Below are 13,170 nucleotides of genomic sequence, written 5' to 3' on the forward strand. Positions count from 1 at the left end.
CTCTTATTTTTTGAATTTCCAGCTTTTCTGCCCTGCTTCTTCCCCATCTTTGTGGTTTTATCTGCCTCTGGTCTTTGATGATGGTGACGTACTGATGGGGTTTTGGTATAGGTGTTCTTCCTGTTTGATAGTTTTCCTTCTAATAAGTCAGGACTTTCAGCTGTAGGTCTGTGGGAGATTGCTTGAGGTCCACTCTAGGCCCTGTTTGCCTGGGTATCAGCAGCAGAGGTTGCAGAAGATAGAATATTGCTGAACAGTGAGTGTACCTGTCTGATTCTTACTTTGGAAGCTTCCTCTCAGGGGTGTACTCCACCCTGTGAGGTGTGGGGTGTCAGACTGCCCCTAGTGGGGGATGTCTCCCAGTTAGGCTACTCAGGGGTCAGGGACCCACTTGAGCAGGCAGTCTGCCCCTTCTCAGATCTCAACCTCCGTGTTGGGAGATCCACTGCTCTCTTCAGAGCTGTCAGACGGAGTCGTTCGTGTCTGCACAGGCCTCTGCTGCTTCCCCTGTTATTTTTTAGCTGTGCCCTGTCCCCAGAGGCGGAGTCTACAGAGACAGGCAGGTTTCCTTGAGCTGCTGTGAGCTCTTCCCAGTTCGAGCTTCCCAGCGGCTTTGTTTACCTCCTGAAGCCTCAGCAATGGCAGGCGCCCCTCCCCCAGCCTCGCTGCTGCCTTGTGGTTAGATTGCCTCAGACTGCTGTGTTAGCAAGGAGGGAGGCTCCGTGGGCGTGGGACCCTCCTGGCCAGGTGTGGGGTATATTCTTCTGGTGTGCCCGTTTTCTTACAGCACAATATTGGGGTGGGAGTTACCCGATTTTCCAGGTGTTATGTGTCTCAGTTCCCCTGGCTAGGAAAAGGGATTCCTTTCCTCCTTGCGCTTCCCAGGTGAGGTGATGCCTTGCCCTGCTTCAGCTCTCGCTGGTCCGGCTGCAGCAGCTGACCAGCACCGATTGTCCAGCACTCCCTAGTGCGATGACCCCAGTACCTCAGTTGAAAATGCAGAAATCACCGGTCTTCTGTGTCGCTTGTGCTGGGAGTTGGAGACTGGAGCTGTTCCTATTCGGCCATCTTGCTCTGCCCTCCAAAATCAAGGTTTTTCAACTTTGGTACTATTGGCATTTTCCATTGGGTAATTCTTTGTCCTGGCAAGCTGTTATCCTAAAATGTTTAGCAGCATCCCTGGCCTCTACATGTGTGGTGGGTTAATTGTACACCCCAAAAAGATATGTTTAATCCCTAATATTTGGTACCTGTGAAAGTGACCTTATTTGGGAGTAGAGTCTTTGCAGATGTAATGAACTAAAATAAGGTCATACTGAATTAGAGTAAGCCCTAAACCTAATGACTGTGGTCTTTATGAAAGAAAGGAAGGGAGATTTGTACAGAGATACACACAGAAGGAAGATGATCATGTGAAGACAGAGGCAGATGTTGGACTAATGCAGCTACCACCAGTCAAGGAATGCCAAGGTTGCCAGCAACTCCCAGATGCTCTAGGCAGAGGCAAGGAAGGATTCTTCACTAGAGAGTTCAGAGAGGGAAGGCCCTGCCAACACGTTGATTTCAGACTCCTGGCCTCCAGAACTGTGAAAGAATATACTTCTGTTGTTTTTGCCACCAAATTTGTAGTCATTTGTTATGACACCTAATTTGTGGTAACTTGATGTGGAAACTAATGTAACCTACTAAATAAATGTAGTAATCTTCCCCCAATTGTGACAAGCACAATGCTTTCAGACATTGCCAAATGTCTCCTGTGGGGCAAAACTACCCTCAGTTGAAAGCCACTGAAAAAAATCCCAACTCTTACCGAATAGACTAACGATGGAAACATTTAACAAATCTACAGTCTTTAGAAAGAATAGAAATCTTAGTTATTAACTTTTGGGGTTTATTTTTTAATAATTTTTTATTTGGCATAAGTTTTACTGTTAAAGTATCTTAGTGACCCATGTAGAGTTGATTTGAAACATGAGAATTTTTACATTGCCCTTTGAAATGTATATTATTTCCAAAATTATATATTTTTTAAAAAGATCAGTTTATTTCCATTCCTATACCATCTGGTTTTTAGAATAGTTTTACAAGACTGGTGAAAGTGTACGTTGTACTTGTTAGTAGGCCTTAAAAAAAAAAAAAAAAAACTTGTCTGTAAAGGCTTCTTGTCTAATAGTTTCCATACTATGCAGAAAATATCAAGAGTTCTCTATGTGGAGTATTGTCTGTCCCTGACTTAGAAAGTCTGACTTATAAATGTCCCCATCAGGATTAGTGTGTGTGTGTATATGTGTGTGTGTGTGTGTGTATATGTGTGTGTGTGTGTGTGTGTGTAGATATATTTTTTTGGAGATGGAGTCTCACTCTGTCATCTAGGCTGGAGTACAGTGGTGTGATCTCAGCTTACTACAGCCTCCGACTGCTGGGTTCAAACAATTCTCCTACCTCAGCCTCCCGAGTAGCTGGGACCACAGGCGCATGCCACCATGCCTGTCTAATTTTTTATATTTTTAGTAGAGACAGGGTTTCACCATGCTGGCCAGGCTGGTCTCGAACTCCTCACCTCGTGCTCTGCCCGCCTCAGCCTCCCAAAGTGCTGAAATTACAAGCATGAGTCACCACACCCAGCCCCGATAAATAGAATTTTTTGACAAGCTTCCCCCCCCCCCCCCCCTTGTTTTTCTTCTTTTTTGGATGAATCTCTCTGGAGTATAATTCCCAGGACTCAGATATGCCTTATTTCCTTTCTCCTCCTTCTGCTGCGTTTATGGACAGGGGATAGGGCACTGTGTGCCTAAAACCCATAATTCTCCATGTGTTGTGTATAATCAGTATTTTACTTAGTAATTAGGTATTTTTAAGCTAACGTTTAACCATATCATGGCTTAAGTGGCGTTTACAATTTGGCATGGGATCACATGGTTATATATAATATTGCTTCCATGAGGAAATATATTCTTATTTCCAAATCTCCATTTTATGAATAATATATAATATTCATTCCTATCAGTGTTTCTGTAATTGAGTTGCACATTTATAATGCTGTATATCGGAATGTTAAAATTAAGCTTTATTAAGTACTGCATGTTGATAGCAATCAGTATAGAGGTGAGAAAGGTAAAGAGAAAGAATAATAAACTTATTTTAAGAGTAGTTGCTTGTTACACTTTTTTCGTAATTCAGTTCAGACCCTTCCAAGATTTTAACATATAATAAAGGGGTTTGGGGGGCTTTAGAGAGAATGTTTATTCTTAATCAGAGATGTAGTTGCATTTATTTACTGATTTAAAAAAGCAAATCTTAAGACCCAATGCAGTTTTCTAGTGTTAATTATTTTTCTTCCCAACTTCAATTAAATGAAGCCCTCAAAATGAAATATGTGACAATGTTACCTTAATACCTTTAAGTAGAATTATAGCATGTTTATTTCACTTGAAAGTCTTAGTAGAATAAATCATAAGCCCTTCTAGCAACACATATTTTAAAATATAATATGTGAAAAACTAAGTAGAGACTATTTTGCTATTTCACAGAAAATTATAACAGGTGAAAATTAAGATGTTACTCAATTCTTTGATGCAGTAGTCTCATGCCTCATCTGCCTTGCAAAGGGAGAAAAAAGTCTTTTGACTTCTTGAGCAAATATTTGATGTTACTCTTTCATGTTGATATTTTTGTCTCTACCTGTAAAAGAATGCTATATGGAAATTTTCCAGCAATGATTAAGAAAGGGTGAGTTTGATAACTGAGAAATGCATGTTATGATCTTGGCATCATCACTCATATTTATACAACTTTTCTGATCCTCATTTTTTTCCCCTATCAGGTGAGGTTTACGGTGGAGACATATTTTCAAAGCACTGAGCTGGGCATACTGCGTTTGGAAACCCTAAGTAACAAGTCAGTGACAGCATTTGAATTAAGACCCCAGATTCCTTCCTCTCCATTTTATACTTTTTGTGACTCAGCCTAATCCTTTTAGGGAAGTATTCAAACCACATCTGCCTGAGTCTCCTGCCAATTTCCTTTAAACCCCAGTGTTCACTGAATCAGCCTCCTGCCAGCTGTCCTCCAACTAAAAGCAATAAGGTTTACATTCTCACTTTTTTGGTTAAAAAATATCTTGCCTAAACAAAGAACTTCTTTTACTGTCCTAATACCTTCTGTAGGCTGCCCTGCTTTTCCACTTAAGGCATTTCTGTATATTGCCTCTTTAAGGGATTTTTCCTAAGGCAAAAACCACACAGCAGTAATACATGTTCTTTTGCACTTGGGGCGTTTTCAGTGGAACCTGAAGCTTGATCAAGATTAATCCTTTAAAGGGAATATGAAGTTAAGGTACTGGTGGTGTTTGGTTTATGGATGTCTGATTGTATTTTTAATATGTGAGCCTTCAATTGGAAATGGCCTCAACAGCTTGTATATTCTGGAAATACCCAGACTTCCCTACCTCTGGAAACTTGATGTTTCCTTCCTTTCCGATTCCTTCAACTGTCATCAGCTTAGATTCTGCCAAAGCCAAACTTAGACTCATTTTCTCTCCTTGTTCTAACACAGGTCCCTATTGAGCCCATCCATGACAAGTCCTAGTGATCAGTAAGGGAGAGTAGCCCCAGCATTGGAGCTCATCTCCCTGGAATTATCTTCACCCTCCTTCCACCACCAGGCTCAGGCTTCACACTCTAGCCCATGTGCCAATTTGTATAAAATATACTGACTAGTTTTGGTCTATACTATGCATTAATGGGTGCTGCTCTGAAATTTTAATGACTCTCAATCTCAAATTGTGGACCTAAACCCCTGCTATTATGATCCATATAGCCCTTTAGGGACCAAGTTTGCCCAGCTTCATATTCCCCATCAGTACCAAGTGTGCATCAGATATTGTGTATCTTCACTTACTTAAGTGGAATAGGAATAAGAATGACAGAACACATTTTTTCTTTAGTGTATGTCACTCTTACTGTTACTGATACTGTGAACAATAATAATAAATGATGCTGGAAATCTCAAAAAGGTTAAAGAGTATAGTAAGAACCCTTAAGATTGTATTCTGCTCTGTAGTGGAGGTATCCCTGGGGAGGAAAGCAAAGATACCAAAGCTTACATTTTGCAGGCTTCACAGAACAGATGATATAGTAGAATAGCTGTTTCCTTCTCATCCACCCCCACCTGGCTTCCTGTCCGTAAGTGAATATCGTCTGCCTTGATCTTCCTGAAATATTTTGTCTTTAATATAACTTCTAAGTATGCTAGCCCCAAGAATGGAAACAAGGAATTTTCATTAGGAAAATAACATTTATGGGAGCCTTTCTTTTAAGCAGTGTGTATGTGTGTGTTTGTGTGTGTGTGTGTGTGTGTGTGTCAGAGAGAGAGAGTTGGGGAGGGTGGGAGGGAAGAGGAAGAGAGAGAAGGGGGAAAAGACAGAGGGAGGGTAATGGGAGGAGAGGGAGAATGGGAGAATATGGATATGAATATGAATGAATGAATGAGTGAATGAATGAATGAATGAATGACTCCTAGATGTGACTGGAGGAAAGGTCTTGTATACTTGATAGCCCAGTGAGAAACTCCGTACATATTTTCCTATGTAATCATTGTGAGAGGGTAGTCTGATTTAATACGTTATTTAAGGACTTTTTTTCTTCTTTTTTGAAAGTATTATAAGTTCCGAGATACATGTGCAGAATGTGCAGGTTTGTTACATAGGTATACATGTGCTATGGTGGTTTAGGAAGTGCATTAAACTTCCAAAGCTGTTTTAGAGGTGATTAAACCTTAGGAACACAGCCTGTTGGAGAGTTAGGTTCTGCCAGGTATGTTATTTTATTAGGCAATATTGTAAAAGCCGTGTTTTAAAGCTAAAGTAACGAAAGGGATCACCAACTTTGATTACATTTTTCATACATATAAGAAAATGAAAGAACTGGAAATCTAATATTGTACTAGAAATAACTTTCTGAACAGATTATTTTTAAAAAGTGCAATAAAAATGGCTCAGGTTTCATTTAAATTGAATGGGATTTAATTTAAATAATGCTGCCAAATTTACAATAATAAGCCTTTTTTCCACCTTCTCTGACTTGTTTGATATATTTGAGTGGTTTCTTGGAAGGTAAGGTCTGGTACTCTAAAATAAAAGGAACATTAGGCCATGTTGTCAGCTGGGAGCGGTGGCTTACGTCTGTAATCCCAGCGCTTTGGGAGGCTGAGGCGGGCAGATCATGAGGTTAAGAGATTGAGACCATCCTGGCCAACATGATGAAACCCTGTCTCTACTAAAAATGCAAAAATTAGCTGGGCGTGGTGGCGGGCACCTATAGTCCTAGCTACTTGGGAGGCTGAGGTAGGAGAATCGCTTGAACTGGGGAGGCGGAGGTTGCAGAGATCCGAGACCACGCCACTGCACTCCAGCCTGGGCGACAGGGTGAGACTGTGTCTCAAAAATAAAATAATAATAATAATAATAAAATAAATAAAGTAACTTCGAGGAGAGTGAGAGAGGTGGAATAGAAACCTTGTTTCTTTAATGAAAGTTCAAAAGGAGAGAGAAGTGACAGAGGCACAGGAAACTGAAAGTCAGGTGATAGAGGGCATGCCTCTTGGTAACCGTAGCTGGAAAACAAATAGCAACCCAAAGTGGCCTGTCAGCCATTTTATCTTCTCTGTTCCCTGAAGCCCAATTTTTTTTTTTTAATTCCCTTTATTAAGGTCTGCCTGTCGCTCTTCTTTCATCTTCTCTCTGCCCCTTCATGTCTTTCCATTTTCCGGCGCTCTCATATAATTCTTTGTTATCTTCAGTTTTTTTATGTTTTGTAAAGAAACTATAATAGTATAATAAAAATGGAAGGCGTTATTTAAAAAAAAAGCCATCTGATGTAAGTCAGTAGGGATTTTTAGGTTAAAAAAGAAAAAAAATCAGAAATTTTTTTCACATTTAATAGTCTAATATATCTCTAAATGTCTTTGAAGTATGTAAGACTTTGAGCTTTCTGAAAACACAGTTTTTCATTAATAGTTCTCAACAGTATTTTAGCTGTTGCAAAGTAGTTTTTAGATAGTCATTTACTCTTGGTAAGAGTGTATAATCACGTGTTCTTTCTCTTACAGATTCGCCTTTTACAAGTCTACCTCTCAGAGAAGAAATGATGGCAAATAACTTTTCCTCGGAGAGTCATAACATATCACTGACTGGTAAATGTATCATGTTTCAAATAAGGCAATTCTAAAATAAGGGTTTAAGCAATTTTTCTTAAACAAAGCTGCTGCTTTTTGCTTTGTGAAGTGGTAATCCCTGTTCCTGGCCTGGTGGGAAAAACATACCAGTAGTGTGCTGGGAATCTCATGTGGTGAGGATGTTTTACTGGGGGCGCACAAAGGAGAAAAATATTCCAGACATGCTAGGGCTAAGAATGGCTCCCCAGAAAATGGATACCTGAGAAAAGGGAGAATCAATTTTGATTTGCAGATGCTCTTATGTTTTCATTAATTCCTTCTGGTACATCCATTACATCACTCTATGTCAAGAAGAGAATTTGTGTACCTGTTGGAAGACCTTTAGCCAGAGAAAGTAAAGATGATATCAAATGAGTCACTATGCTAAGGAGAAGCAAGAAAGGAACTCCAAAATTAAACCCAGCCCTGCTTTCTCTGCTTTTTCTTTCACAGTTTTGGATTCCATGTTTCCAAAGTAATCTCAGTCTTTTAAATTCCTAAGAGTGATTAATCTGGTTTAGGAACAATATTAAAATTGTATAATTAGAATTTAAAACATCACACACCTAGCTATTAAATCAATAGTTAGGTTTTTCCAAATACACATCTAGTTTTTAACTGTCCTCTAGTCTTATGAACTGTTTCTTCTCTCTTTCTGTTTAATAGGAACAGAAAGTGTGTGTATGTGCGTACCTGTCTGTTTCCAAATCTGATAACAATGGAATCTTTGCATTGAGCTTTTTGGGGGAGCATTTTTGTAACTTTGTACAGCTTTTGTTTGTTCCCAAATGTCCCCATTCCAATGTATGGAGTTCATTATTGTAAAAAATAATTATTATAATTTTCCTATGTTCTTTTACTTTTTGCACGTTCTAGTTGTTGGTTACCTCTGTTATGATGAAATGTTTCTTTAAGAGACTCATGTGAGAAAGCAGTTTGCACATTCTTTAACCAGCGTGGCAATGTTGGCAGGAGGGCACCCCTTACTCAACCAGTTCAGCTGGGGCCTGGAAACAAAACGGTCAATGCTCAGGGCAGGAACAAAAAAATGGACTTTTTAATTGTTACCAGGCTGGTTATTTACTTACTTAACCTGTTTGGAGGGTTATTCTTTTATTCTAAATAGTGCTATTTAAAGCCGTATTCCCACTGTTATAAAGAGACTAATTGTTTGCCATTATCCATTACTTACCTCTGTCTTGGCTTGGTTAAACTTTAGTCTGTCCTTTTTCTTCCTTACAGACCCCTGAAACGTGGCTTGCCCTAATTCCGAGCAAGCATTAAAATGAAGAACATCTTGAGAATTGGCTGGCTGCAGCCCAGTCATGCTGTCTGTGTACACTCTTTCATTTGCCCAATTTCCCTAAAAAGTTCTTGCTTCATTGCTTATCCCATATTAAAAAATAACCTTTTTCTGTTTACTTTTGGGAGGCTTGCAGATCTTAAGTTTGGAGCTTTTTCTCTATTGCAATAGTCTTTTATAAAATAATGTCTTCAGTCTGGGCATGGTGGCTCACATCTGTAATCCCAGCACTTTGAGAGCAGGGCGGGTGGTTCACTTGATGTCAGGAGTTCAAGACCAGCCTGGCCAACATGGCAAAACCTTGTCTCTACTAAAAATACAAAAATTAGCTGGGCATGGTAGCGGACGCCTATAGTCCCAGCTACTTGGGAGGCTGAGACAGGAGAATCGCTTGAACCCAGGAGTTGGAGTTTTCAGTGAGCTGAAGTTGAGCCACTGCACTCCAGCCTGGGGAACAGAGTGAGACTCTGTCAAATAATAATAATAATAAAACTAGTGTCTTCGTTTAAGTTTGGAATTGTTTTTGACAAAAGAAAAGATTTGACATCAATTTAGAAACATTAGATCTCAGAGTTGGGCACTGAATGGTTACATTTCCATGTAGGTTGTTGCTCTAGTTGCCTTCACATCAAAAAGTTTGGTTTTAGAAGCTACCTTTACTGAACTATGGAATTTAAATTTGAAGATACATTTCTAATTTTTAGTGTCAATGTAAAATAAAAATATCGAGATGAATCTCTAAACAAAATGTTCTGTTTGGTAGAACAGAATTGGAGTTCAGGGCATACACAGAAAGTAGAATGGTCTTCAGTATGACTGAAAAACAAAGAGAAGCTTAGAGGTTTTATTAGAGAGAAATGTTATATATTGTTTTGGAAGAAAACTCATTATTAGCAGTAACAAAGTTTTTGGGAACTTACAAGCTCTGACTGGTGAGTGATGGAGGTCGGTAAATTAGTCTTAGAGTCATGGTGGTTTGTTTCAGAAGCTGCTAGGTAAATCTGGTTTTAAAGTTATACCAGGTCATTTCAGCAGCTGGCTTGCAGTATAAGCCCCAGTCAGGTGCTTTGTGTCCCAAATGTTTTTTTTTTTTTTTTCTTTATTACCGGGTCTCTGGTCTAATTTAGTTGAATATGACAAGGTAACTCCAATTCCTGATTATCAAATTTCACCTTATCAACCATAGACTTTCTTCACACTGTTGTTAAGATTTTTAACTTACTGTTTGTAAATGGAGTGTTTTCATATTTTCAAATGTTGTTTGATATGTATCAATATTGATTTTGTCATTACTCGTGTTTGTCTATAAACAATAGTTACGACATTTCTATGTTGTTACTTATTATTTTCTCTTTCCCTCTGGCCATTGTTGAAGTTAATCTCTCTGTTAGGATAAAATGTTTCTTGTAGAGAGATTCAAATACAATAACGTTAATTGCAAATTTTGGACCAGAAAGATTTTGGTCTGGCTCTTTAAATACATACTTATTCAAAGATTCTTGAGACTGGAAAACATATGGATTCTTGTGTCCGGGAGAATGAAAACATGGCCTTTGATTCGTAAAAGCTTAGTTGTTTACTTATTTTAATATTTTTAAAATATTGCTAATTATTTACTTAACAAACTCATGATGTTGACTATGTACCATGTTTGTATTTCTAAATAACTTAATTCTTATAACAGCTCAATGAGTTGGGTACTGTTACTATTTGTAATTTGCAGGTGAGGAAAGAGAGGCACAAAGAGACGAAGTGAACTGACCAGAATCACAGTTCCTGAGTTGGAGCTTAGAGCCTACAGTTTTAAATGCAGGCAGCTTGGTGCCCAGTCTGTGCTGTTAACCATTATTCTTTGCAGCCTTTCTTAATGCCCAGTTACTTGTTTCGTTTAACAGCATTATTAAATCAATTATATTTATTTTAAGAAGAATGACATTAGTTTTGAAATGATGTAGTAAACTATGAAAATAAAGCTATTTTCTAGGTTTATTGCTATTTCTAGGTTTATTTAGTACTAAAGCTATTGCTTTATAAGTTGCATTTGCTGCCTGCAATTCCAGCACTTTGGGAGGCCGGGGCAGGCGATCACCTGAGGCCAGGAGTTCGAGACCAGCCTGGCCAACATAGCGAAACACTGTCTCTACCAAAAATACAAAAATTAGCCAAGTGTGGTGGCAGGCACCTGTATTCCCTTCTACCTGGGAGGCTGAGGCAGGAGAATCACTTGAACCTGGGAGGCGGAGGTTGCAGCGAGCTGAGATTGCGCCACTGCACTCCAGCCTGGGTGACAGAACAAGAGTCCATCTTCCCTGCCCCCCAGAAAAAAAGAAATTGCACTTGCTTAATCTTAAATTTGTGAAAGTAATTGACTTGACTGAAACTAAAAGTATTTTTTCTGCTCTCAGGGGTTTTAAAACAGATCTTTTTATAATAGACTATTTTTATATCACTGTACTTAATTTTTGAATGTCCATAGTATTTGGAATTCATTATGTTGTTTGTATTACCACCATATATTTTTATTTTTGCTTTTTTCCTCTCTGCATGTTAGTGTTTAGTTTCTCAATCTGTGTGTTATAATTTAACGGAAGAGATTGAAATAAAAATAAACAGCTGACAGTTTCCTTGACCAACTTGTTAACATTGGAATCAGGTCTTCTGTGATGACCCAGTGGAACATTTTATTTACATGTTGAGATGCGAGCAGCTGTCCCACAAGGTCCTTGTGAGCCAAGGAGGTAATATAAGCAGACATTAGAGGTGCAGATGTGCAAATTAAGGCACAATGTAAGATTCAGGAAGATTAGTCAAGATAAGGAAAGACAACCACATAGTCTAAATCTAGGCCAGCAAGAGGTCTAGGTTAGGACTACCCAGATTCTAGGGGCAGGTGATTGATAAGATTGAGAAGAAGAAAATAAGTGAAAATACTTCATTGCAGAAAGGATTCTAGCATGACTCCAATGCTGCAAATGCAAATGTTACGATATTTTTCAAAGGCACTCGTCCAACCTGATATGTAGACTGTTGATGTACAGAGAAAAAAATTGAGACCTAACATTCATAGAGAGTCAGAGAAAGCAAAGATGGAAGAGGGATCTACCCCTAGCAACACAAGTGGCAGTGGCTGTGATCAACTTTTGTTCTATATCAGGTGTTTGTTTGTTTTTGTTTTTGTTTTTATTAACAGAGGTATTGATGTTTAGGGCTGGATGATTCTTGGTTGTTGGAAGTTGTTTGCAGAATTGTAGGCTGTTTAACAGCATTCCTAGCCAGTGCCCACTAGATGTGAGTGGCACCTGCTAAGTTATGACAGCTGGATATGTCTCCAGATACTGCCAAACATTCCCTGGGGGACAAAATTTTCCCCATTTGAAAATTACCTCCACTGTTCTACACGTTAAAAATGAGAGCCCTGCTCATGTTTCCCATCCCTTTATTGTGAGAGTACACATGATTTAATAATATTGTGATTAACATTTAGGAAAGAATCTCACCATAAAGTTAGATGATGGTGCTGAATCACAGGCACAGGACCTCACACTCTGTAAGTGGAACCTGTCTCTTCCTTCTGCCCTACTGGTGTTCAAATCCTTCCTCTCTTTAAGGATGGAGCCAAGAGCCCATCTTCAATAAAGCACATAGCAGAGAAGCACATATGTTCCTGCTTCTCTGATATATATTTACTGTATTTTTGTTAATTTTTAATTCTGTAAGTAAAAATGAGTTCCGTTTTGAAAATATTAAAACATTATTTTCAGCATTAGAATAAATTAGAGAATCTGAAAACCCTCCTGCCACACCTAAACATTCTTTTAAATATATGGCTATCTACGCAGAAGTGAAGAAGTTTCTACTGATCAAAATTGGTGATCAGGGCATGAAGCCCATTAACTGAATATTGTGTTAGGTTTCCTGTGTTTATTGCCAAGATACTTGAGTTTTAAAAGCTACAAAAATATAAAAAACAAGGCCTTGAGTTCATGCAAGGAGGAAAGTTGGACCTGAAAACCTGCAGAAAACTATCATTCCTAGTCTGTAAATGTAGGGAAAGGTTTGCTTTAGGGAAGAAAATCAGCCAACAGCACAAGATGACAAGTTGACTTCTTTCTTTTAAAGTTTTGTTAGGCATTTAAACCAAAAGATTTCCAGTGTTATGTGCTAACTAAAAATAATATGAATAAAAATAATTTTAAAACAAGAAACCTCCAAACCCCCAAAGATTTCCCTTGTTATTTAAAGACATGGGCATGTCCTCAACACAGTTTAAATTGCAAATTTACATTACCTGCATTATACTGTACAGGAGCCTCCGAGCTGGGAAATAACACAAAAATGACCCTGCCCGGTAGTACTTCCACAGGGAAGCAATTAAAAACCCTCTGTGGAGGAATGTGTTGTCCATCCTGGTGACATAATCCCTGCTGTTACATGTCTCAACATATCACAAAACAAAAATATAAAAAACAAACACACAGTCTCTAACAGAGCTAAGGAGAGGTAGGATTAGACATTCTAGAGCTTCAGATTATAGAAATATAGGTAGAGAAATAAAAGAAATATTAAAAACACGAGAATGAATATTATACTGTTTTTTAAAAAGACAAAGCAGGTTTGAAAAATATCCAAATAGAACTTCAGGAAGTGAAATAAAA

The 13,170-nt window shown here is 38.6% G+C and overlaps 1 protein-coding gene across 2 annotated transcripts in view; it reads left to right on the forward strand.

Annotated features, from left to right (window-relative positions):
- EMB (embigin) overlaps positions 1–13,170 on the forward strand; it is a 51,690-nt gene that overhangs the window by 12,226 nt on the left and 26,294 nt on the right. For both annotated transcript variants that reach the window (XM_023210566.1, XM_023210567.1), the window contains exon 2: positions 7,108–7,191. In XM_023210566.1, coding sequence (XP_023066334.1) covers positions 7,108–7,191 — 84 coding nt within the window. The remainder of the gene's footprint in view (positions 1–7,107; positions 7,192–13,170) is intronic.

This window comes from Piliocolobus tephrosceles, chromosome 4 (genome assembly GCF_002776525.5).
Source record: "Piliocolobus tephrosceles isolate RC106 chromosome 4, ASM277652v3, whole genome shotgun sequence".
In the NCBI taxonomy this organism is placed as follows: domain Eukaryota; kingdom Metazoa; phylum Chordata; class Mammalia; order Primates; family Cercopithecidae; genus Piliocolobus; species Piliocolobus tephrosceles.